Genomic DNA, 27,354 nt, shown 5'->3' on the forward strand with positions numbered 1-27,354 from the left:
ATACATGAGAGGAAGAACTTTAATACAGGGTAGCAAGTGCTAATTGCTGCATAATATTTAGCCATGTGGATGAATACGCACTCCCCTATAACTGTACACTGAGGAAGTCTCCATTTCTTGGTACTATAAATAATGATGATAAAATGATTGTCTTTCTGTGTTTTTATATGCAGGAATTTTCATTAGAATAGATTACTAGAAGTACAAAGATTGAGTCAATGTGTAAATATCAAGGCTATTGAAGAATATAATCAAATCGTTTGCCAAAAGAATTATATTAATTTACACCTCTACAAGCAGCATATTAGAACTTTTTAACTTCATATTAGCACTGAAAAAAATTTTTAAAACCACTGTTTATTTTATAAATGAAAAATAGCACCTGATTTCAGTTAACATTTAACAAATGGCCATTAGTAATTTTACACCTGATTTTGTTAGTTTTGGCCATGAAACAATGTTTTTGAAAGTCCATATTTTCAGTCTATATGATGCAATCCACATATAGTTTAGGAAGTTATTTTTGTTTCTAGTGGTAAATAGTAAATGAGCAAGGAATCACAGTATCTTAGCATCAGAAGGGATCTTGGCCATCATCATATCCAACTTCCAGCCACTGCAAGAATCCTTTCTATAATATTCCTGACAAAGGGTCACCTGGCATCTGAACAGTTCCAACGATGATAAATGCACTGTTGGATAGTTCTCCAGATAATAATACTTTCCCTGTAACTGAGATAGTAAATATGAAATTGCTTTGACAAAGTGAAAAGGATGCTCTATAAATTCAAGATTTTTCTAATACATACATCAAGATTTTTCTAATACATACATCAGTTTAATCTGATATTAACTTGTTTTAAAAATAGTGCGCTACTGTCATAATGATATGATTTTACATTTAAACAGCTCTTTATTATTTTTAAGATACTTTTTCAAACCTCAATCATATTTAGTTATTTTAATAGCAATTTTTAGCATTCTGGTATACTCTGCTCTCTTTCAATACCAAAATCCCAGCATTGTTATTGTCATAATTCTGTTATTCTAGTATTTTAAAAAATCTAAATTATTTGCATCTTGAAATAAATATCTATAACTCAATTTCTCAACTTATAAAAGAGGCATATAACTTGTGGTCTATAAATCTATACATGTCCTCACTTGTGTGCATAGCAATAAGAAACCAAATCATGTTATTGATAAGCTTCTGTTGCAAGAATAATTCTTAGTCCAAAAATAAAGAATTTCTGGTCCAGTAAAATATGAATATCATAGTACAAAAATTGATATAGGTAACTCTGCTATAGAATCTCCAGCTATACATGATAAAACTAATGAAGATGATGAAAACTAGAAATAATTTCTCTAAAACAGAAACTATATAGCTCTTAATAAATTTAAAAAATCAAATCCTAGTCAAAAATCAAAAGGTGTTTTGTAAATATCTCCGCAAAGTTATCAAGTAAGAGACAGGGATATTCAAAAGTCAAGAAAATATTGGGGAGTAGCGTATAATCCTCATTATTCTTCTAACTAGTGTAGTATGTGAAAAAGCTTTCTAGTTGAAATAATTATGCTCCAAGTTCTGCTCTTGACTTAATCATGGCACAAATGACAATGTATTTTAATTCTTTTAAGATCACATTTTCTGAGAAACATCAAGTAATATTTCATTAAAATTTATCTGTTAATTTACATTAAAATGTTGACATATGTTCAATGCTTTTTTATAACAGCTTTATTGAGGTATAAATCACATAACATGAAATCAACCCATTTAAAGTGTACAATTCAGTGTTTGATAGTATATTCACAGTGTTGTGCAATCACAAGCACAATTAAATTTAGAATATTTTCATCTGCATTAGCAGTGATTCCCCATCATCTACCCTTTCTCTGGCCTTGCCATGCTTTGGCAACTACTACTAATCTACTTTCTGTCTGTGTGGATTTGCATATTCAGGACATTTTATATCAATGGAATTATACATGACATGTGACTGTTTTTTTTTACTTAGGTTCATGTTTTCAAGGTCCATCCATATCGTAGCATATGTCGATATTTCATTCCTTTTAATTGCTAACTAATATTCCATTGTTTGGATATACCACATTTTATTTACCCATTTATCAGTTGATGGGCATTTGGGTTGTTTTCACTTTTTAGCTATTGTGAATATTGGTGCCATAAACATTCGTGTACACATTTTATGTGGACATTGGTTTTCATTTCTCTGGGGTATATACAGAAGACTGGAATTGTTGGGCCGTATGTTTACCCTTTTGAGAAATGACCAGACTGTTTTCAAAGTGGTTGTACCCTTGTACATTCCCACTCGCCATGTGGGAGGGCTCCAATTTCTCCACATCCTCATTAGTTCTCATCATTATCTGTCTTTTCACTATAGCAACATTTGTTTTTGTAAATGGTATTTCTTGGTATTTTGTAATGCATTTAGACATATAAAATATTAAGTATATTAAACATTGTTTACTTATATTTTGCATTATGAATTTTGAACTCTTCAAAACAAAAAAACACCAAATACTGAGGTTAATACATATTTCAGTATTAAAATAAAGACACTAAACTATCATTTTTGCACTGGTTATTTCAATAATAATTGCATTTTCTTATAAAACTTCACATGATAAATTACCTTCAGAATTTAGAATTAGGTAAAACTTTTTCTATACCTGTATATTTCTCATAAAAAAAAAAATGAGAGCTGTAAAATCCATTCCTTCTTTGTGCCGATTGCTAGAAGCTTAAAGCTAGAGCTTTCCTTAGTTGAGAATTCTTGCAAAACTTTAACTTTTATTTTCATATTTTATCTTATGGGTGTTGTTTTTATACCTCTGTATTTAGTAAAAGCAAATACAATCCTTTTTAGAGGGAAATAGTGTATTAAAACAATAAATATGTAGTAACTATCTTTGATCTGCACAGCGATTTATTCCCAACTCTATAAATGATGAAAGTGAGGCAATGAAAAGTGATTCACTCAAACTCAGAAGCTTAGTGCAAAACTACTACTAGAGCATAGATCTTAAAGAGTGCCCCATTTCAGTTCCTTGTCCTACCCCACCAACAATCCATCACTGTTACAGACAGACATTTCCTGACATTGGAAAGTATCCCAAAGCAGCTCCTGCAGAAATAACATTGAAACATGATAGAATCCCAGTAATATGGTGTTCAACTAACATACCATCCAGTGGCTTGGCCCTGGATGATAGAAACACAGCTGGTCATTTTTCAGTGATGACTCTGTGATTATTGCAAATATTACTAATACTTAAATTATTGATTTGCTGCTAATACTAAGAAAGATTGTATAAAACCTAAAAATCTAATATGTGTTTAATAATAAGGGTACCTGATGTCTGTAGCTAGCTTAAGAACAGAGGAAAATATTTCCAAACAGTTCCCATTTGGAATAATTTACAGGAAGTTACTTTATATTTCTCTGCATAACTTTTTAAAGTCACCTAAAATAATTATTTGGCTATATGAAAGTTATGCATTCTTCCTTAAAGAAAGTGAAAATCTATAAAAATAGTTATAGAAATGCATTGGTATTCATTACCTGTGATACTGAATAGAATTTAGATTTTAGTGCCAGGTACAACATAAGACCATCATTAGCTGGAAATTATACTTAACTTTGAGTGATTTCTGAAAATTTAAAGTCCAATAATTTCACTTATTAAGTTAGGCAAATAAATCATATGTATATTCCAGACCTAGGTGATAATTACAAAACAATCTAAACATAAACAGGAGAATTCAATGAATTGTATAAATGCCTTAAAAGAACATTTCTCCCATCCTCATTTTAAATCCACTTCTAAACTTGTGTGTTGTGAACACTTGCAAAGCTTGGTCAAAAGAACTAGGCCATCACTATGAATTAATAAATATCAGAAAATTACTTAAATCACCAAGTGCTAAGTGGCAGTACCTTGTAGTTGACTAAGTGCTAGTTTTCTAGTAATAAATCTCGTTTGCCTCAATCATTTCACAGATGTGGGAAAAAAAGATGAGGGAAGGAATTTGCCAAGATCTCCTAAGTTCATGGCAGGATGGGAACTATCCAAGCCGTTTCCTGACCGAAGCCTTTTTACACAGCACCATGAAAGTCCAAAACAAAGTTTAAAACACAACGGACTTGCAGCTTTGTTTAAACCATAAGTTTAAAAAAACTCAACATGACATAGCCGAAAGTAGCAAAAAGGGTTAAACTCACATTTTTAGCTGATAGCCAACTAGAAACCAAATATGATAGGAATGTTACTATAGAGCAGATCATGGGTGTGTTGTTAAAAGCAAGTATAATAATGTCCACCTTCAAGCTTTGTAAGATATTTTAGGGTCACTTGAGAAAATTACTTTCATACAGACAAAGGAACAAACTTCTGCAAGAAGAGCTAAAGAGAAGATTGATGGCTCTTTCTTATCTATTTCATTCCCTGAAAACTGTATTGAACATTCACTTCACAAATCAATAAACAGATGAAAGAAAGGAAGATATACAGAAATCCACCCAGTTCTGGAATCACGGATTGAGTTTTGGAAGATAGTTAGAGCTTGTAATATTTTTTACTGGTCCTCTCTTGGCATTCATTGTCTTCTGAACAAATGGATTACATCTTCCCCTGAAATAAAATAAGTGTTTATCGTGATTTCTCAGTTACCATTGTGTACAACAAAAACATTATATGCCATATAGAGAGACCTGTATATTGTACCTCGTTCCCCCAGCCAAAGCTTCACAGGGAAATTTCCCTGTTCAGATTTTCTGCTTACAGTACATCCTAAACAGCCACACGTTAGACCAAATCATCTTGTAACAGCTAGAGAGGCAACCAACTCGGGGGCAGGTAACCCAAAGGCTGGGAAACAGCCCAACAGGTTGCCTAATGTGGAGAACTCTGTCCAAAAAGGGATAAGTTGGATCATTCTGATACTTGCCTCTGGAAATATGAATTAAAGCTAAGAAAATATATAAAAAGAGGCCATGAAGTAGAGTGGGACAATAAAGAAACGAGAGAGAATGCATGAGTAAACCAAAGATATGTTATCTGAAATTATAATAAAATTGATACTATAATATACTATGGTTTGTGATATAAAAGAGATACAGAAAGTGAAGATGGCAGTTGGTAATGAGAAGAAAACTAAAGCAGAGACTAAATTAGTGGTTAATTATACTACAAATAATAATAACAACATTTTTATTTTATTTAGTCTGTGTCAGGGGTTGTTCTAAATTGTATGTATGTATGTATGTATGTATGTATGTATGTATGTATGTATGTATTTGCTCATGTCAACCCCACAAAAATCCCTATGACGTAGGCATTCTTATTAGCCCTGTTAGATATATGAGAGAAACAAGGGTATGTGGTTAGTAAGTGGAGCTGGAATTTGAATTCAGGAAGGCTGAGTTCAAAGTCTTCCTTTAATTACTGCTCTATATGGCAGACCACTAATGTGAGGACCCGTGAACTTCTGCAGTCTTTAAAGCTTCCTGGAATTCTAATATGTTTGGGCCCAGTTATATTGAAACTCCTGTTTTTCTATTTCCGTGGGACCATCTATCACTTATTGACTCTGTCTTTATAAAGCCAAAATCCCCATACTCTTATTTTAAATAGTAGGAGTCAACTTCAATTCCCTGCAAAGTGCTTTAAAAAAATATTTCACTCAGGGAGTGATGGAAGCACAAATGGCAGAATAAGAACCTGCAAAAATTCTCTCCTCCATAAAAGCAATGAGAAAATTGCCAAAATGGTTAGAAGCAACTTTTTCAGAACTCTGGAAATTAACCAAAGACTTGCAGCAATCCTAGAGAATTTATAAAAGACACGCAGACACACACGTGCACACAAGCGTGCATAACTAAAACTCAACAAGAACACTGAGCTTTGTAGCATTTTAGCTCCCCTACTCCCCTTCCCCCAGCCCTGTGGTATCCCTGTGAATAAATTGACAACCTGGTCCTAAAATTCATATGAAAATTAAAGGGACTCCAAACAACCATAACAATCTTAAAAACAAAGTTTGACGACTCGCACTTACTGATTTGAAAACTAACTGAAAAGCTAGTCATCAAGACAGCATGGTACTGACATAAGGATAGACTAATACATCAATGGAATAGAACCAAGAGTCTAGAAATTAACTCATGTTTATGGTTAATTGATTTTTTAAAAAGGTGTCAAGACAATTCAATTGAGGAAGAATAATCTTTTCAACAAACGGTGCTAGAACAACTGAATAGACACATGCAAAAGACTGAAATTGGACCCTTATCTCATACCATATACGTACACAAAAATTCACCCAAATGGATCAAAAAGGAGCTAAAACTATAAAACTCGTAGAAGAAAACATATGTATAAATCTTTGTGTTCTCAGATCAGGCAACGAATTCTTAGATATGCTATCTAAGCACAAGCAACCAAGAAAAAAAATCCTAGGAAGCCCTGAGCAGTTGAACCTCATCAAAATCAAAACTTCTATGTTTCAAAGGACATCATAAAAAAAAGGAAAATAAAACAAAGAATAGAAGAAAGTATTTGCAAGTCATATATCTGGTAAGGTCTAGTAATAGAATATATAAAGAATTCTTCACACACAACAAGACAAACAATCCAATTAAAAAATGGGCAAAGGTCTTGAATAGACATTTCTCCAAAGAAGATACACAAATGGCCAGCAAATACATGAAAATATGCTCAACATCATTAGTCCTTAGGGAAGTGCAAATCAAAACTATAAGATATCACACTTCATATCCTCTAGCATGGCAAAAAAAAAAAAAAAAAAAAAAAAAAAAAAAGACAATGACTAATGTTGACAATGATGTAGAGAAATTAGACCTCTCATACATTGCCAGTGGGAATATACAACGATGCAGCCACTTTAGAAAAAAGTTTGGCAGTTGCTCAAAAAGATAAACAAGGTTACCAATTGACCCATCCATTCCATGCCAAAGCATATATCCAACAACTGAAAACACAAAATGTTTTGCATTATGCACAAAAACTCATGCAGCAATGTTCATATTCATAATACTCAAAAGGTGTAAACAACCCAAATGTCCATCAGCTGATTAATACATAAACAAAATGTGGCATATCTAAAAACTGGAGTAAAGTATTGATACATGCTCTTACATGGATGAACCTTGAAAACATTATGCTAAGTGACAAAATCACACAAGGCCACATATTGTTTGCTTCCATTTATATGAAATACAAGAATAAAAATATCCATAGAGACAGAAATTAGATTAGTGATTGCCAGGGGCTGGGGGAAGGGAAAGATAGGGACTGACTGCTAATGGCCATGGGTTTTCTTTTTTAGGGTGATGAAAATGTTCTGGAATTATATAGTGGTGATGGTTGCACAGCCTTGTAAATATACTAAAAATCAATGAGTTGCATACATTTTAAAAGGGTAATATTTTTGGCATGTGAATTATATCTCAAAATATTTTTAAAATGTAATAATTTGGAAATAAACCACCTCCCATGTTAATTTTTTTTTTTTTTAGTTAAATAACGTTTCAGAATAATTTAATCTTCTGGTGTAATATGGAATTAACCGCAAACATTCAATTATGTCATATTTTATTAATAGATTATAAAATATTTGCTTTATTGTAATTCATGGAGTTGTACATTTATGTTTTGTGCACTCTTTTATATGTGTTATACTTAAAGCAGTGTTTTTAAAATCAAGTTTTAGTGGCTTTTAATGTTCGGTTTGGTTGCTATTCTGAGATATGCTAATATTAAAATATGGACTTATGAAGTTTTCCTAATGTTCAGAATAAATGAAAGCATTAGAAAATACCCATTTGACTGTGAAATTCTATTTTAAAAGGTCTGTCATGGTCAACAAAGTTTGGAAACCATTTTACACTCCTGAGCAGTGTAGATTTTAAACAAATGGCCGTGGCTAAAACCAATGCAAGATTATATTAGCATAATAATGTAGATTTGTCACTTGCAATTTCAAATCGTTGTCATGTGTCTTATTCTCTTTCCACAAATCAAATTTTTTTTTTACTTTGCTGATTCTTTTTTTCCAACAAAGTACTATACATAGAAGAAGAAGAAGAAGAAGGAAAAGGAGAAAGAGGAGGAGAAGAATCACTAATGTTTATTGAACTAGCGATTTTTCAGTAATGTCTAATATGCATACTAACCATTAATTTGGTTTCACCATCCCCAAACTGAGTCTGAAGAAGCTTACTTGTAGAAAACCACATTAAATAATAAGTGGTGGAAGCGAAAATTGATTCCAGTCTATCTGCTTCAAAGCCATTGCAAACTTTCATTTACCACCTTATTTTTCACTATTTTAAGAAATATTGTACTGTATTAGCAACACAAATATTTACACTGTTATTTTGCCTTGAGGGATTCCATAGTCTGTTTTTAGTAGATGGACTTTAAGTTGACTTTTTAAATTTTAATACAGAGGGTGCCAGAAAAATATATACACATTTTAAGAAAGGAAAAAACTGTCTTAAAATTGTAATACAATGAATGACGCTAGCTTTCATTTGATTAACGCCATTTTTTGAGCGAACGTCATACTACACATTGCTACCATAATTCACTTCAACTTCGAAAAGTAATACATAGATAACATCTCTTAAAATGTGTATACATCTTTTTGGCACCCCCGATATAAAGTAAAAATGACTACAAAGTACACATTTTTTGTATTGGCTATCCCAGTCCTACCGTACAAAAACAAACAGACATTAACAATTAAGACACAAGTAGTTCAATAGTTATTACTTTGACTTTTCCTATATTCGAGTATTAAGAAGTTCTCAAGGTTAAAATTTTTTCTACACCTATTTAAAATCTTTCATGTTCTTTCCTTAGTAGAACCAAAAGAACCTTACAAAACTAATTTCGTTTCTTGAATACCTTCTATGAGCTGGGTACTTTAAATTGTGTTAAAAGTAAACATATTCTTATAGAAAATACTGACAATGTAAATAAATATGTCATCCATAATCCCACTATACTATTTTATATTACAATTTTTATTTACTACTCTAGGAAAACATTTTCCTATGTCAGTTACATATTTTTTAGAACATAATTTTTTGTAGAATATAGTTTATTGAATTATTCCATTAATGTTGGATATTTCAGTTGTGTTTTCTCTACCTAGCTACTTTTCTTATAAAAAGGAGGTTCCCTGAAAAATATCTGTCTCATAATGAGTCCTAGAATCCATTTCCCTCAGGTTCTTTGATTCCAGGGCATGAAGGATTGCCTTGTTATTTTCTTCCTCCAGGGCCTTGAATCACTCTAAAATATTTCATGAACAGGACAAAAAAAAAAAAAAAAAGATGAGGCTGTGCCTTAAAAAAAAATAAATAAATTTTACAGTTTCCTATTTTTAGGAACCACTGCTTATGGTATCAGCTTTTGAAATCCTTGCTTGCAGGAATATGATTTCTCATAGTTAATACATGCCATGGTCCATAGTCAATAAACTTACCTATTAACTTGTCCAGAGCTTTTGGCAATTTCCAAACCTCATCCTAAAGAGACTATTTCTCCTGTTTACTTAAAGAGCCTTTTTTCAAATCAGTATACATAAAGATCTTTAGAATATATCTTTCAACAGCAATACAGATAACTTGTTCATTTGTAGCCATGGTTCCACAAAGTAGGAATATAATAGCTAATATTCAATCAGGCACTGTCCCTCTTTGATAGACCTTTTAAAATAGAATTTCACAGTCAAATGGGTATTTTCTAATGCTTTCATTTATTCTGCACATTAGGAAAACTTCATAAGTCAATATTTTAACATTAGCATATGTCAGAACAGCAACCAAACCAAACATTAAAAGCCACTAAAACTTGATTTTTAAAACACTGCTTTAAGTATAACACATATAAAAGAGTGCACAAAACATAAATGTACGACTCCATGACTTACAATAAAGCAAAAACTCACGTAAACACTACTTAGCTCAATAAACAGAATATTGCCATCATGCTGGAAGACCTCCTGGTGCCTTCCCAATTATTCCCTTTCTCCTTCCCTTTGGTAATCACGGTCCTGTCTTCTGGCACCACAGCTTCGTTTTGCCCATCTTTCAACATTATATGAATAGAATCATATTGTATGTATTATGTTATTTCTGGCCTTTTTCACCCAACACTGATAATTATCCACAATGTTGTATAAGCGGTAGTTTTTTTAATTGTTGTCATCATTCACATATATTCATATTATTATTCATGTATATGGATAATATATATGAATATTTGTCTTTATTGCTATATATAAATTTCAAAAGTTTTTGTCCATTCTACTATTGATAGACATTTGAGTTTTTCTCAGGGCTGTTTTGGGCTGTTATGAATAAAGCTGCTGTGAACATCCCTGTACAGGTCTTTTGGTAGGAATGCATGCACCATTCTGTGAGGTATATAACTAGGAGTGGAACTGTTGGGTCACAGAGTAAGTGTATGACCAGCCAAATGAAGAAAGTAATACTAAGCAGCATTCCAAAAAGGTTGAATAAATTTACAGTCCTACCAGCAGAGTCCTTTTCCAGAATTCACTTTAAATGTTTTAACAGTATTATATTTCCATTGACGAAAATGTACGAAGATAATGATTTATAACGTAAAGTATTTATGACTACTCGAGGAAGAATAGACTTTCATCCATCTAGCCAAATACTGGACAAACATTGCTATCCCACGAATCTCCCCCAAAGAAACTTGATATATTGTGTACACATCAAATACTTGTATTTGGAAAGGATTCTGACTTATATAGCTAGCTTATATTTTGGGTTGCTTTTCTTATATTGTTAAGTTATACATATGAAGAGTCCCCTAATGGGATAAGATCATTTAAGACAAAGACTGCCTGACTAACTCTTCTGTACTTAGTACAAGACTAGGAAAAATTGTGTGAGATACAGCCTCCTAAACCCAGAAAACATTCCTCTGCTCTTTATTCACCCTAAATTGTTTTTGTTTCCATAGGAAAACATAGTTTGAACTGCACTGTCATCTACATTTATTTCAGTGTCCACATTTGCTCACCAAAAATATTAAGGCTGATATTAATAATTTAATTATATTTATATTGCTGTCAATGGTGTAGTTTTAAGCCCTCCTTGGATACAGTATTGTTTTAGCTTAGAAAATACGAACTCGTCATGTTGGAGGACAAACAAATGTTCCTGGGATCTACAAAAATGTATAAAAATAGTGAATAGAGAGCAGAAACATCTTTAAGTTCTCTTACCATCTGCTATTTTATATAACTGCTATAAAATCTAGAAGTTCAACTTCCAAAATATAATGGACACCTGTTTTGTCAGTCCCGTACACATGCAAATGTAATTAATTAGAATGGAAAGATAGAGTTAGACTTACGTTTTCACTAGATTATCTTTCTTTCTAGGTAGTTGATCCATCTGTTGCCTTTTAGAAACATGGTATGAGCCAGAGACCTAAAATACAAACATCTGAGCATTTATCCTGTTATTTCAAAATTGATTTTGGACATAAGAAGAATAGTCAATTTTCAGCTCGTTCATAACCAGGTCCTTTAGTAGTACGTATAAGAGAAGCTAGGATAATGGAAAATTCTAAAGGGTATGGAAAGCCCTTTATCTCAACCCTACGGTCCATATGATTTTTAAGATAAACATCGAGGAAAATTGTGAAAGTCATATTACCCATGTGGTATAGATGATTACAACCTTTTGTAATAGACTCTAAATATAAGTAATACATGCACCCTGTCATTAAAGTAGATAAGACGATAGAAGCTGGGGTTTGTTACATGGAAAGACAAGATCATATTTTCATTTTTATCTACTTTGAAATACCAACAGGATACAAAAGTGGAGACTTCTGGTGGGTGGTATAAATATAATCTGGAACAAATATAATTCCGGAACAATTGGGGCTGATGACCTTAGAGATGGCGATTGAAGCCAAGCGTAAATGAGATCATTTGTTAAGAGCACACAGAGAAGAGAATTGATGATGCAAATTTGGGAAAGCAATTTTTAAGGCATAGGAAAATCACTAAAGATAGAAAGGGCCATAATTTAAATACTAGGAACAATAGGAAAATCCAGGAAAGCATACTGTCATGGAAGTCAATAGGGGGGAATATTTTAAAAAGTGAACATAGTGAGCAGTCCGAAATGTCCCAGAGATGTCTACTACCGGGAGACTTAAGGAGGACTCATTGTATTTGCTTGTTAAGAGATATACCCCAATGTTGGGGTCAAAAAGGAGCTGAAGAAGGTCAAGGAGTGAAAGACAAAGGGAGTGAGTATATCCACTCTTTCATGAAGTTTGGCTGAGAAAAAGAAAGCTAAGGTAGTATTTTATGAGAACAGTCAGAGTGAAATAAAAGTTTATTTTTGTGGAACAGGTGAGCATGTTGCAAACAAAGGACAGCCACAGCCAATGGGAGAGATTAGAAATATAAGAGGAATAATAATTAAGTAAGTTTTAGAGGCAACAGCTAGACTTGGGAAGAAGTTGGGATGTTTTCTCTGTAAGACAGGAGGAGGAACGAGAATGGTGGATAAAGATGTGAATACATTTGAAGGCAATAGGCCATTGGATTTCACATCCAATGAACTCTCCTTGTGAAGATGTTAGACCGTTTGCTAAGAGTGACAACTTTGGGCACTTTGGACCAGAAGATGAAATTCACTCATTTATTCACTCAGCACATGTTATTGAACATCTCCTATGTGTCACCACCAGATTAGGCCCCTGTATAAAGCCAAGTCATGGCTCTATAATCTGTCATGGAAACAGCAAAATCAATAGCCTGTAGCATTCACTGCCTTGGCAGAGGTTTGCACAGGTGCTTTGTAAGCATACAGGAGAGGCAGCTGATTCAGGCTGTGGGCGCTCCACGTCGAAGAGTAGCCATTTAAGAACTAGGGAAAGGACATTCCAGGCAGAAGGAGAAGCAAGGGCCTAAAGGTATAAAGCAACATGATAGATGCTACTGGTCTGGGTGCAGGACAGGTTGTGAGTAGGGACAGGGCCGGAGAGGCAGCCACTAGCTGTCAGAGAGGACCCTGGAGACCACACCAAGCAGTTCTGCCGAGACCCTTTGGACAATGCAGTCACTGAGGGTTTTTAAAAAGGGAACGACACCAGAATATTTGTATTTCAGAATGATTGCTTGGGCAGCAGAGATGAAAAATGAGCATGGTGGAGACAAGACTTTAATACCTATGCTGTTGAGGTTATATCTCATGTCTGGATTTGAGATTTCAGGAGCTCTATTTTCAAATGAACAATAACAAAATGAGTTGACTAAAAAGGCAACAGGAACAGCTGGATAGCCTAGAAACTACATTATGAGGAATGGCTAATATAACAATATTTCAGCTCTGAAAAAAAGAAACAATGGGAAAACTAAGATGTCTTCAACTCTGAAAAGCTGTCATGTAGGAGGAGTGTAGACCTGTTCTGTGTTCTTCAGAGGATGGAACTAAGCCCAGTGGGTTTTAAGGAAGTTTCAAGGAGGAGAATAAGGAGCAGCATTTGAAGCTTTAACAAGTCTACCAGTTAGAACTGCCTAACAATGACACAGAATGGCCTCAGGTTCCTTATCTGCAAACCAAAGCTTGACATTCACCAACCTCCCAGATCCATCACTTCAATTCTATGCGTTAAGTTTACAATGTGTTGCAACAAGCTCTAGTCAGTCTTTCCACCTGACTTTTAAGTAATGCAGTGTACCTGCATGTTCTTCAAAAGCCATGTGTGTACTGTACACACACTGTATAAACTAAAAGAATCCTGAAATGTGGAAACTCAGTTTCAGTCAAAAGAGTGAAGGCAGCAGAAGAATAAACAACAGACTCAGCAAATAGCTCTTCATCTACTAAGGAATCAATTATTTATGTATTCAGTGTGAAAAGAATTGCAAATTACCCATTGACCTTTCTAGTCACCAGAGTATCCACATGGTCAGAACCATCTTTGACTATAAAGATTAACAATTCACTCTAGAGTGAAAATCCTTATTAACATGTATACTGGAGAACAGGATTAACATCTTCCTGGAAAGCTGTTCAAATAGGCTTTGATTGTATGTTCGGTGATCCTGTTTAGGACTAGGCACTATTCCACCTAAATGAATTTTTCGTTAAAACAAAGGTAAAGGAAAAAGGCTAAGCAAGTAGAAATTCTGATGCCCCTGTCACAGAGAAAGAGGGTAGGGAGATGGGGGGGGGGGGGGGGGGACAAAACAAAACAAAACAGGAAATTAGTATTCACCATTTAGAACCTGGAATTTAGAACCTGAATTCACTGGAATTTAGAACCTATTGTGTGCCAGGCATTTCACTCAACACTTTACATGCATGAGATCTCTAAACACTACAAATCCCCTGCAAGATACTACTACCATTTCCCTTCTACAGAGAATGAATAAAATGAAGACCCAAAAGCGTCTTTGCGGTAAATACAAAGTTGGAATTCAAATCCAAATTTGCAATGGCTCCAAAGTCTGTGGTCTTTCATCATGTCATGGCCTCACACCGGAGGTAGCATTTATGCTAGACATTGAAGGAGGCAAAACTGGCAGTATGAGAAGCAGCATTTTCCAAGTGGAGTCCATAGTCTATGGAAAGGCATGAGGGTAGGGTGCCTGCATTGCATGAGGAAGCAGGGCTTCCAACCAAGTATCCAGGACCATAAAGTTTGAACTGACTGTCCATTTTTATGGTTAAGTGACTACAAGGAGTGATCCTATTTTGTCTCAATTTCCTGCTTACCTCCGTCAGCATTAGAAATCCAAGTCTCCCTTTACTTGCTATTACCCTGATGTTCATTCTCAAATTGTTCCCTACATCCCCTTGTCAGCTCCAATCCCCAATCCTAACTCCCTTTCTCTCAGTCCTTTCCTTGATCTTCTGGAGTGTCCATATCAGTAGTTAGCAGATTATCTTTATGTCAAACCCAGCCCCCGTCTCCTCTACCTCCTTGCCTCCTCTAGCCATGTCCTGAAGACTCCAACCCTCTTTTTGGCTCTTCAACCCTTGACTATGACTGTTGGAACTCTTCAGAGCTAGACCATCTTTTCTTCTTACCCTGTGTGTTCTCCCTGATGCATATCATTCATTCACATGGCTTCATTTATTTTCTACATGCTAATAACTTTCAAGTTTCTATCTCCAATCTATATCTTTTTTTTCCTGAGATTCATATATTCACCTGCTCTTTGAACACTTCCATTTGGATAATACACATTGAAAACTTAACTCATATCCTAATCTTAAAGCATATACCAAAATAAATAATAAGGATTAAATGAATAAGGATTAATTTTTTAAATGTCAAATATTAAGCTATATAACTACTAAAAAAATATGAATGCTACAAAGCATTGAGATGAAGACAAATTTTTTAACATATTGCATCAGAAGTCATAAATAAAAGATAGCTCTGACAACATAAAAACAAAAACTCTGTAATACCAACAACATCATAAATAAATCTGAAAGGCAACTGAAAAATGTGTGTGACATCTTTCATAATTTACTGATCACTTTTCTGTCCTGTCATTTGTAAATAACACCCTTTCTGGCAATAGCAATGCTGTATCTATCCTGGACCTCACCATGCATAATAATGAAGTAAAATGCCTTGAATTGCATGATAGCAGAGGGAACTGCTTGAATTCTAGCAATTATAGATTAAAAGGATAACTAAGGAAGCAAATATGCCAAATATTCTCTTAATTTGGAAATGTTTATCTCCTTTTCACCTTTTTGTAAAAGTTTTATATTTTCCTTTTTACCCTCCATCTTTACAAACTTGGTAACTTTCCTCTCATAATTCCAACATTTCTCTACCAAACCAAACCAATCAAAAATCTAGAAAAATTAAAACCATAATTTACAGTAAGAGGAAAGTCTTAGAATTTGGAAGTACGAAAACAAAGATCACCTGAGACATTTCAGCTAAATATGCACGGCGCTCACTGTTGGTCTTGTGGTAAGCCTACATGAAAGATAAAAAGTACAGAACACAACATCAGAGAAAATTTGCAATACTAGCAAGACTAGTACTAAGTTAAGTTAGATCTCTATTCTGTTTTATATTAAAATAGTGTAGGAAATAGTTTTCTAAGTGTTTTATGATAATTATATAGTAGGTTGGTAGCTAACACGCTAAAAATCATGGCAGTTTCAAAGGAATTTCTCAGTATAGAATAAAAACAAACCTTTGACTCCTGTTCCAATTTCAGTGCACAGGCTTTCACTTGATTTTCAAGACTCCTTTTTTCTTTTTCTAGCTGTTTAAGTAATGTATTTAAGGATTCCTGAAAGTATAAACAGTAAATTTTCACATGGATTTACATTCTAAATGACAAGAAATGACCATCAGCTTCTTCAATGGCAAATGCCTTCTACCCCATATCATTCTGTGATATTAAAATTCAATAATATGTACCTTTTGAGTAACAGTAATAGTAATAACTACAATATTTATTGAACTCTAACAATACGCCATGCATTGTGCTAAGTGCTCTGCACAGATTACTATATTTCATTTAATCCCTATTGCAGCCATGGAGATGGCTAATATATTTATTTCCATTTTACTGTTGAGAAAATAGCATCTGACAGAGATTAAATAACTGTCCCAAAGACACACAACTAATAAATGGTCGAGCTGGAATTAGAACCCAGGTAACCTGACTCCAAAGGCCACAAGTGCTAAATAATGATTCTATGAGTATTCGTATGATTGCTACCAGTGTACAAAAATCGTGTTTAGGTAAAAGAGGCAATAAGGTTGATAACCAGGGGAACTGTAAGAACACTGCCGAGTAGGACAGTTCTGGAAACTGGGGCCTCAATCCAGATACCCACCCTCATCAAACAGCTGACACTGAGTAAAAGGAGCAACAATGCCTTGCACCAGTTTGGTTTAAATTTTTAATCACCAAACTAATAACTGATCGTTTCAACAAGTCCAACTATTTTTCATTTTCTTACATATTAAGTAAAAAAATCTCCAAGTTGAATTTTATACAACTCTTGGTCATGATCTAGGCCACTGAATCTGTTAAAAGAAACATTCGAAGAAGAATGGAAGCAGCTGATTTAACTCTCCACAAAGCAAAAGTCCAAGATATTTTAGAGCTCATACCCTTCTCCTGAAACAGCTAATTCTCTAAAAACTTGACTTATTTTCTCTTAACTATTTGTTAATCATCATTAGAATTTTTAAAATTGTATCAATAGGATAATGAGATCAGCTGAAACAGAACAAGTTCTGGTCTCTAAAAATAACACCAGTGGTACAACAAATCCCTTGGAAGTGACAGTTCTCCGCTATGCATATTTGATTAACATCCCTGTTAAAACAATAAGCTGATGTTTCTCAGGCAGGCATTATTTGTCTTTAAAGATTATGCACCGCATCATAAATGGCTTTCAGTCTCCCTCCCCCAAATACAAACTTGCTCCAGAAGAAAAATCAATGAAAGCTTAACAAATGTAAGGGGCAAAACTGGGTTACTTTACGGAAAATTTAACCCTTGTGAAACAAACCACTGCTTAAGTATGAAGAACGTTCGAAGGATAAGCAGACAGCAATGAAAGTAGCTCAAAATTGTGCTGCCTGGATCCTTGCTCCAAGGAACCCAAACTTAGCCAACCATACATAGTAATACAATTCAGTTACATCATTTCATAAATACATTTTTACAGATTTAGAAGATAATCTAATGCTCTTTAATGTTTTTTCAATGGGAAAGTGCACTCAAAGTTCTAAAAGAAATTAACTTACAAATAAACTACTAGAATGGAAATTACTTTTATATTAAAGATAACCTGAATGAGCTATGATCCAAAACTCTAGAAGCTTATACAAGAAATGCACATACGAAACAGGTAAAATTCACGGTCACATGTGATTGATTGAATACCAAAATGTGACACATAGACAACAAATGCTTCACAAGTTTCTCAAAGAGGTCAGTTGATACGGGCTACAGCACTTAGGGTCCCCCAAATGGGAAGGACTAGGATGTGCAAAAAGGAGATGGTAGGAGCTTGAGTCAGAAATGATCCATCTGTGGTAATGAAAGAGCTGAAGCAAAATAACTAGGGAAGGACCTGGTGACAGAAGGCTTGAACGCTGGGCTCAGGAGTCTGAACACTGGAAGCTACAGGAATTATTAATGGAGTCACGGGATGAAAGCAGGGGTTTAAGCATGTTAACCAAGTGGCAGTTTCTATGACAGATGTTTTGTTGTTTGTTGGTGTGGATTTGCACTTACAACCTTTGAGGCTTAAACATTTCTAACAAACTTGCTTTGTGTTAGACTATTTCTTGCTGCTATTCTCATCCTGACTAGGTTCCTTGTCTTGTTGCCTAATTTTACAATTCATTCATTTATTCATCAAACAGTCATCACATACCTCCTGCCTGCCAGGCATTGTGCTGGGGGTACCACAGTGAGAAATACAAACCCTGAATTCCTCCTCATGAAGCTGAGAGTCTAATAGGGGGGCCAGAATGTCGTTTCTCTTGGTGAATGTGATATGTGAGCCTGAAAAGAATCTATTTCAGCTGGTGTTAGATGGGATATCTATAAATGTCAATAGATCAAGTTGATTGATACTGTTCTTCAGGTCAACTATATCTTTATTGATTATTCTGCCTGCTTGATCTGTCAGTTACTGACACAGAGGTGTTGAAGCTCCAACTTTAATAATAGATTCGTCTATTTGCCCCCCAGTAATTCATCCCAATTACCATGTAAGTGTTGCTACCAGTTTATGTTTCCAGCAGCTCTGTTCCAGGCAAGCAGATTTCGGTGACTGACCGGATTTGTCTGTTGATACAGATTTCAGGGTGGGAGTTTGCCCTGCAAACTCAGTTCTCTAATGTAACGAGAAGAGTCATTGACGATCAGGTTATCTCCCTTTCACTGTTGTCATAATGGCAGGATTGATAACTTCCAAGTGCTACACATATGAGAGGTAAAGCCAGAGGTCGCAAATTGTTTTTGACCCTTTTTCTAATTGGAAGGGAAAGATCACATCCTGCAAATCAATGGCTGCACACCCTGTACCTGAAGATTTATCAGTCTGCTTGAGCAGTGAGAGGACATCTGGCACAGCTGCTCCCATTGGGGCTACTAAGTGGTCAAGTCTGCGGGAGCCTACAGGCTTTCTCCAATATCCATCCCATTTTGCAGAGGCCAGACTGGCAAATTAAACAGCTCACATTGGCACCTATACCCTTGCACTTTTTAGGTCTCTAACTGTAGGGCTAATATTTGCTGTCCTCCCTGGTGTGAGGAATCGTTTTTGGTTTACGATTTGTTCTTGGGTAGGGAGGACACAGTTTTTAAAGTTTCCATGTGGTCTTCCTCTCCATGATAGCTTTTACTTCAGTGATGATGGCCTGACGTGGCTGTCAACTTCAACTGCTAAGTGTATCTCTTTCAGTTACGTCCTCGAGAACTGTGGAGGGAGGGAGTCTGTGGGTACCTGGGCCCAGAGACTTCGACTTAGGGTATCGATTCCCATTCTGGCAATCAATGTCAACTCAGACCTCAAAATGCCTGGTTACTTCCTTTCCCACAATGTACGTCACCTGTATAAGTGGCCGGAGGTCCCTTGGCAGGAAAGACCAAGAGTACTGTCATGATATCTACTCGGACTGGTATACAACAATAGTGTCCCTTCTCCTAGGACCCCAGACACCTCTTTGGTCAATGATTTCTGGATCTGAAAATTCGTTCTGGTCTGGGAAATGAACAAAGAATTATGCTTTCCATTGTGTTAACTGTCCTGAGCCTCCTGAAGGCTTTCTTTCTTTCTCTTTTTGTTTTTTGTTTTTTATTATAGGTGTTCAACAGCACCCTCACTAATTGGCCTGGCAGCCAGGAAAGAAGGTGGAGGCAGCTCCTGGTGGGAACTTGTTGCCTTGTTGAGAAGTGGCCTCTGCAGCATCTTCCAGGACAGCAAGTGTTCCAGCCCTTAACGGTGCGAGAAGTGGGCCCCCTCTACACACCCAGAGGGTCCAGGTAGAGCTGTAGGGTCAACAACCTCAGGGGCATCCATCCAGATGTCCTGTCATGATTTTCAGGACCCCTGCTTGTCCCTGCTGGGCCCTGTCCTTCACATAACAGACCTGCGAGGCCTGAGCATTCAAATGCCTCCGGAGCTCTTCAGCCTTGGTGTTCTATCATGTCTGCCCTTCCAATCCTGGTATAGGAGTCCGCGTTGGAGGCTAGCACCAAGACTCTGCCTTTCACTCTTCAATATTTAGTGCTTCTCAACTATTCTCCGTCTCTCATTATCCTTACGCAGGGAGTCAATACAACTTAGCGATAACCCTGTATTTTCGAAATGCCTGCATCATGGCTTCTTCCACAGCACACCCCTCCACCAGAACATTTTCTGAAGTCACCATCTGTGAAACCTTTAGCAATTGAACTGCTACACTGGTGCCACATCTACCAAACAGAACAGCATCCTCTGCCTGCCATGCAGTGAGCGAGTCAGTCCAAAATCCCCATCTTTCTTCCTGTTTTCTCAGTTGATCATCTGAGAAGCAGATAACAAGATGGGGTTAAATGTGAAAAGATTTTATCAGAAATGCCTGCATGAAAGGGACTATGGAGGGGTAGGAGGAGGCTGGGAAAGCAGTTCATTGTGATGCAAGTCTGAGCCCTAGTGAAGGTTGTGTGGAAGCAGAAGCATCCTAGGCTGCATGTCACCTAAGGAAAGTCTGGTGAAGCCATCAGGGAATCCGTAAGCCCATGTTAACCAACAACGGAGCCCCTTGTATCCCAGGAATGGGTCTGCTTATTATCCCCACTACACTCGATCAAGGGCAATAGCCTGTGGGAGGTGTGGTCTTGATGCAAAGGCAGTGATGGATTTTGAAGCCCAACTCTTGGGGTCCTTCCTTGTTCTGGGAAGACTGTGAGATGTATTCTCTGGGCCACCGCACTGACTGCCTTTTCTTTAGGGCATGTCAGTTTTTCAACTGAAGAATCCTCCAATTTCCTAGTGAGGTTTAATCCTAGCTGCTGGTTGTCTGGGAGTTAAGGCAGCAGGAAGAGAAGTGAGAGTTCCACTATTCAGACTGCATATTTTTACTTAATTCCATTATTCTTAGACCTGTGTCTCACTCTCACCCTTCTCTGCGCCTGAAGCCCCAAAGTCCACAGCTATTGCAGGTTAATTTCTCCAGGAAATAGACTACTGACTAAAGGAGAGTATCCTGCTATGTAAGGTGGCAGAGGTGTCCCAGTGGCCTCCTGTTTCCTGTATATATGTTCAACTAATCTCCCAGTTTCCAGGTCCTTCCTCACCCCCACCCCTTTTTTGGTACCTGGTGCAGCCCAGTTCTAAAGCATGAAGCAGTTTTGAAAAGTGACCACTTCGTTTTCACCGATGAATTCCTCTCTGCAGGCACTTTGTTGTTGCTTCCTTAACTCTGTCAAATCAACGACTATTCCTCTCACTGTTTAAATCTTCATTTGCTGAGATCTGTCTTTATTCTTTTTATCCATTCATTTCAGTTATTAACTATCATTTCTCTGCTAATAAATATCATATGCAAGTCTAAAAACAGAGTCCTAGGTGCTTATGCCTGACATTTTCTCAACACCTCAAACTCGACCAAAACCATATTTTTTAAAGCACCATACTTCAATAATATTCCTTCAATAATTTTATACTCTAAACGCTATGAATTGCCAAATAGATCACATTTGAGATGTTACACAACTGTCCTGGTACTTGAGGTAGGAATTCCTAAAAAATTTTTTAAAGTTAAAAAAATTTTGGAATGTATTAATTTCATAAATCTTATAGACACTATGAGGAGGATGTATTATGCAGCAGCTTTTTAAATTTATTTAAAAATTTTTTTTATTAGTTTCAGGTGTACAAAACAATGTAATAGTTAGACATTCATCATTTATATCCCTCACACAGTGATAACCCCCTCGCCCAAACCACTACCCCTCTGACATCGCATACAGCCATTACATTTCCTCGCTCAACTCAACTCCAAAAAAACAAACAACCCAATAAAAAAATGGGCAGAGGACATGAAGAGACATTTTTCTAAAGAAGACATAAAGATGGCAAACAGACATGAAAAAATGCTCAACCTCACTAATCATTAGAGAAATGCAAACATAAACCACAATTAGATAACACTTTATCCCAGTCAAAATGGCTATCATCAATAAATCAACAAACAACAAGTACTGGTGAGGATGTGGAGAAAAGGGAACCCTTATGCAGCAGACACCTTGCCTCATTCTCCTGACTTTCTTCATTACCACCTTCACATTAACAGCTTGATTTCTCCTCTGTTTAGCCTCTAACACACCAATTTGTCTCGAGCTCTGTGCTGATTTGTTTCCTGTAGGCTCGTAATAGAGACACAAACTATTTTACCTTCTCTGTTTAGCCTTAGTACTGCCCCCCACAAGCAGAATTCCTGGGACCCATCTCATTCTCTTTCCCTGCACCTGCTCCCTACAAATTGAGTTTTAGACACACTGTACTTTGAAATTATGCTATATTAGGATGGTTCATTGGGCCGATCTCATGGGAATAAGGCAAATATAAAAATAAATTCCCTCAATTAATATACCCATTCACATCAGCAGCTAAAAAACAAAAATTGAATGATCATATCAACAGATGCAGAAAAAGCATTTGACAAAACCCAGCACCCATTCTTGATTAAAAAGACAAAACAAAAAACCTCTCAGTAAACTAGGAATAGGGGGACATTTTCTCAACCTAATAAAGAACATCTGCCAAAACCCTGTAGTAACAATGTACTCAATGGTGAGAAACTTGAAGCTTTCTCACTAAGATCAGGTACATGGCAAAGATGGTCCTCCTTCACCACTCCTTTTCACATTGCACTGGAAGTCCTTGCTAATGCAATAAGGCAATAAAAGGAAATAATGTATATAGATTAGAAAGGAAGATAAAGAACTATCTTTGTTTACAGATCACATAATCGTCTAAGTAGAATATCCAAGAGAATAAACATAAAAAACCTCTGGAACTAATAAGTCATCATAGCAGGGTTGCAGGATACAAGGCTAATATACAAAGAGTCAATTGCTTTCTTATATACCAGCAATGAACAAGCAGAATTTGAAATTAAAAACATAATACCATTTACATTATCACCCCCTCCCAAATGAAATCCCTAAGTAGAAAACTAACAATAACTATTGTGAGGAAAACTGCAAACTCTGATGAATAAAACCAAAGAACTAAATAAATGGAGAGATAGTCCATTTTTATGGATAGGAAGACTCGATATTGTCAAGATGTCAGTTCACCCCCACTTGATCAATAAATTCAATTTTGAAATCCCAATCAAAATTCTAGTGGGTTACTTTATGGATATCAAGAAACTAATTCTAAAATTTATATAGAGAGGCAAAAGACCCAAAATAGTCAACACAATACTGAAGGAGAAGAACAAAGTTGAAAGACTTACACTAACCAACTTCAAGACTTACTCTAAAGCTACAATAATCAAGACAGTGTGGTATTGGCAAAAGAACTAACAAATAGATCGGTGGAGCAGAATAGAGAACCCAGAAATCGACTCTCAGGACAAATAGATCCTTTGTCAACTGATCTTTGAAAAGTAGCAGAGGCAATAAAATGAAGCAAAGATAGTCTCTTCAAATGGTGCCAGAAAATGGAACATCCACATGCAAAAAAAAACGAATCTAGACTCATGTCTTACACCCTTCACAAAAATTAACTCAAAATGGATCACAAACCTAAATGTAAAATTTAAAACTATGAAACTCTTACAGATGACACGGGAGAAAACATAAATGCCTTTAGGTATGGTGATGCCTTTTTAAATACATCAAAAAGACTAGCCATGAAAGAAATAATACATAGCTGGTTTTCATTAAAAACTAAAAACTTTTACTCTGTGAAAGACAATATCAAGAATCAGAAAACAGGCCATAGACTGGGAGAAAATATTTGCAAAAAAACACATCTGACAAAGGACTATTATCTAAAACATACAAAAAAAACTCTTAAAACTCAAAAACAAACAACCCAATTAAAAAATGCACTAAAGGTCTTAACAAACACCTCACCAAAGAAGATATATATGTAGATGATAAATGAGGATATGAAAAGATGTTCCACACCATACGTCATCAGGGAAATGAAAATTAAAACAATTAGATACCAAAACACACCATGAAAATGTCCAAAATTTGGAACACTGACAACATCGAATGCTGATGAGGATGTGGAGCAACAGGAACTCTCATTCATTGCTGGTGGGAATGCAAAATGGTGCGGCCACTTTGGAAGACAGTTTGGTGGGTTTCTTACAAAAATAAACATACTCTTACTATATGATCCAGCAATTGTTTTCCTGGATATTTACCCAAAGGAGTTGAAAGGTTATGTTTACACAAAAACTTGCACATGGATGTTTACAGCAGCTTTATTCATCACTACCAAAGCTTGGAAGCAACCAAAATGTCCCCTAGTAAGTGAATGGATAGATAAACTGTGGTACATTCAGACAATGGAACATTATTCAATGCTAAAAATAAGGGGGCTATCAGGCTATGAAAGTTCATGAAAGAACATTATGTGCGTATTACTAAGTGAAAGGAGTCAATCTGAAAAGGCTACATACTGTATGATTCCAACTATATGACATTCTGGAAAAGGAAAAACTATGGAGGCAATAAAAGGATCAGTGGTTGCAGGGAAAGGGAAGGAATGAATAGGCAGAGCACAGAGGATTTTAGGGCAGTGAAAACACTCTGTATGGTAGTATAACGATGGATACATATCATTATATATTTGTCCGAACCTACAGAATGAATGTACAGCACCAACAGTGAACCCTGAGGTGGACCTATGGACTTTGGGTGACAATGATGTGTGGTGTAGGTTCATTCTGGGTGATGATAATAGGAGAGGCTATGTCTATGTGGGCACAGGCGGTAAATCTCTACATTTCCCTCTCAATTTTGTCATGAACCTAAAACTGATCTAAAAAAATAAATAAATAAATATTAATTAATTAATTAATTAAAAATAGTATCCAGGGAGAAAATGAGAACACATGCTGGATTTTGTGAAAACTACATTAGTCATTAAATACCCTGGATCATTAAAAGCATTGTGATTATCCACTTATAAAATTGTTATACCTATCAGAAGTCCATTAGAACTTAAGAAATTATAATAATTTTAAGGTTCATTCCAGATTTTGATTCTTTATTTTACTAACCCCAAAATTAACTAATTATTTTTTTTCTTTATTCATTTATTTTTTAAATAATATTTTACTTTTCAACTGCAGTTCAGATGCAATGCTATACTAGTTTTAGGTGTATGAACTAATTATTTTTAAAATGATTTTATCAAAGGCACAAACTCTCTTATCCCATCATTTCCAATTAATTGGAAGACCTTAATGTGCTTCATCTTCCCAGGGAGCTGATTTTATCTGATTATATAATCAGATGGTCACATTCTATAAAACCGTAGCCTGAAATGACATACTAAAGCCTTAGCCCAATTGCAGTGCTTTACAATGAAGGCGATTACAACAATGGAGGAACACAGCATCCCGTATACTTAAATACCAGTGCCCCCTTGTGGACGTTTTTATTAGATTTATATTATAAAATCTGTTTATTAACTGACTTTTCTGTGATTTGAGGCTACACCCTGCAAATTGATCTTTGAGGAGAACACAAACCTGGTGATACCTGTGACAGAATGTCTCAGGAGGCAGTCTCATTGATTTTACAGATCTACCACCAAAACTAGCCAAATAGCTGTGGAAATTCCACTTCTTGTTTTGTTTATATCACACCCTTGAGAATCCAAGATTCCTTCATTAGATAATCTTGTAATATGGCTGATATATCATTCAATCACAAATATATTTATGGGTGTCAATGGTGCTCTAAGGTCATTAATTTTAATGTCTGGTTATCAGGTTCTAAAATGTATACATATGACTTAAAAAAACAAAATTTTAAGAAAGTTCTGAAGGTGGAAATGACCAGAGTGAGCCAAGTGGGGACACGACTGATTAGATGCTGCAATGAGGTAGCGGTTCCCAAGAAGGTCCCAACTGGGCTGGATCTTTGTCCAGGGTCCCATGAAGCAGCATAACTAGAAGAACAGTGAATTACAATAAAGGAGGGAAATAAACATCACAGTCAGGAAAATGGCACGGAGCATCAAAACAAATGGATGAACAAAAGATAAAAGAGTAGGTCAATGAGTAAGGAGATTGCAAGTCAGTGTGTGGAACATAAATGGACCAAAAATAGAGGATGATATTGGGAGACAGTCTTGTTTCTCTTGTTGACTGGCCAAATAATTCCCCCTGATAATCCACCAAAAGAAAACGGTTTATTCATGAAAAGAAAAAGAAACAGAACCACCAAGGAGTGCATGCTCACTCGCCTGCAGGTCTGTCCACCAACCGCCCACTTGGGAAAAAAGATTCAGAGCCCAACATGGCTTCCCCTTTTATTCGCATCCCTTCCCTGGAAATGACCACAGAGTTCAACAGAAGTCAAGACTAGAGAGTTAACAAGCGGCCCAGCTCCACCTATAGTCCTCCCAGCTCTATGGTGAAGAAGCCAGTTCACTTTTATCACTCTGAAGGGTCAGGTGCATGAAAAAGAGACTAACGCAATTATTTGAAAGATTTTTATAGAACTTAAAACCATCTCTTCAAGTCTTTCTTGCTTAGCAGGGTAAGTACAATTTGTCCTAAGGAAAGCTGAAACATACTTCGGAGGGGAAACTAAACAAATACCCGAAATTAATGTTTCAAACAGTCAACTTTTCAAAGGACTAATGTACAGACAGGCCAATTTCCCTAGGATTCCAAATTTATCAATTTACCAAAAACTTGCTTTTAGGGGAATCCTTCACACATGTGAACTTATAACCTGAACATATTATTTTTCTAAATATATTTTACAGTGATGGCAGTACATGCTAAACCATTTCCATAAATCTTAGTTTTTAACAAGTTGAACATTCCTTAAAATGTTAGTAAGATTATACCCATATGACGTATTCAAGGATTTGGGTTTCAGCAAATTGGCTTCCTATGAATTGATTTTATACAAATTGATCAAAAGTCCTCCAGAGAACCTTTGATGTGAGACTAAATGTCTTCCTAAATTATGTTTCTCTGTTTCTACACCTTCTCCTCCACGCCTCCCACCACCAGCTAGTCTTGTTGGCT

At 35.8% G+C, this 27,354-nt stretch overlaps 1 protein-coding gene across 2 annotated transcripts in view; it reads right to left on the bottom strand.

The window, feature by feature from the left end:
- Positions 1-377: 377 nt before the first annotated feature.
- Positions 378-27,354, bottom strand: part of CCDC169 (coiled-coil domain containing 169) — a 54,447-nt gene continuing 27,470 nt past the window's right edge. For both annotated transcript variants that reach the window (XM_019736537.3, XM_074330020.2), the window contains 4 exons: positions 16,292-16,390; positions 16,015-16,068; positions 11,452-11,528; positions 378-4,662 (listed from right to left, as the gene is read on the bottom strand). In XM_019736537.3, coding sequence (XP_019592096.3) covers positions 4,563-4,662; positions 11,452-11,528; positions 16,015-16,068; positions 16,292-16,390 — 330 coding nt within the window. In that variant the 3' untranslated portion in view covers positions 378-4,562. The remainder of the gene's footprint in view (positions 4,663-11,451; positions 11,529-16,014; positions 16,069-16,291; positions 16,391-27,354) is intronic.

The sequence above is a fragment of the Rhinolophus sinicus genome, chromosome 16 (assembly GCF_057876585.1).
Source record: "Rhinolophus sinicus isolate RSI-liver-muscle chromosome 16, RSI-T2T, whole genome shotgun sequence".
Lineage (NCBI taxonomy): Eukaryota > Metazoa > Chordata > Mammalia > Chiroptera > Rhinolophidae > Rhinolophus > Rhinolophus sinicus.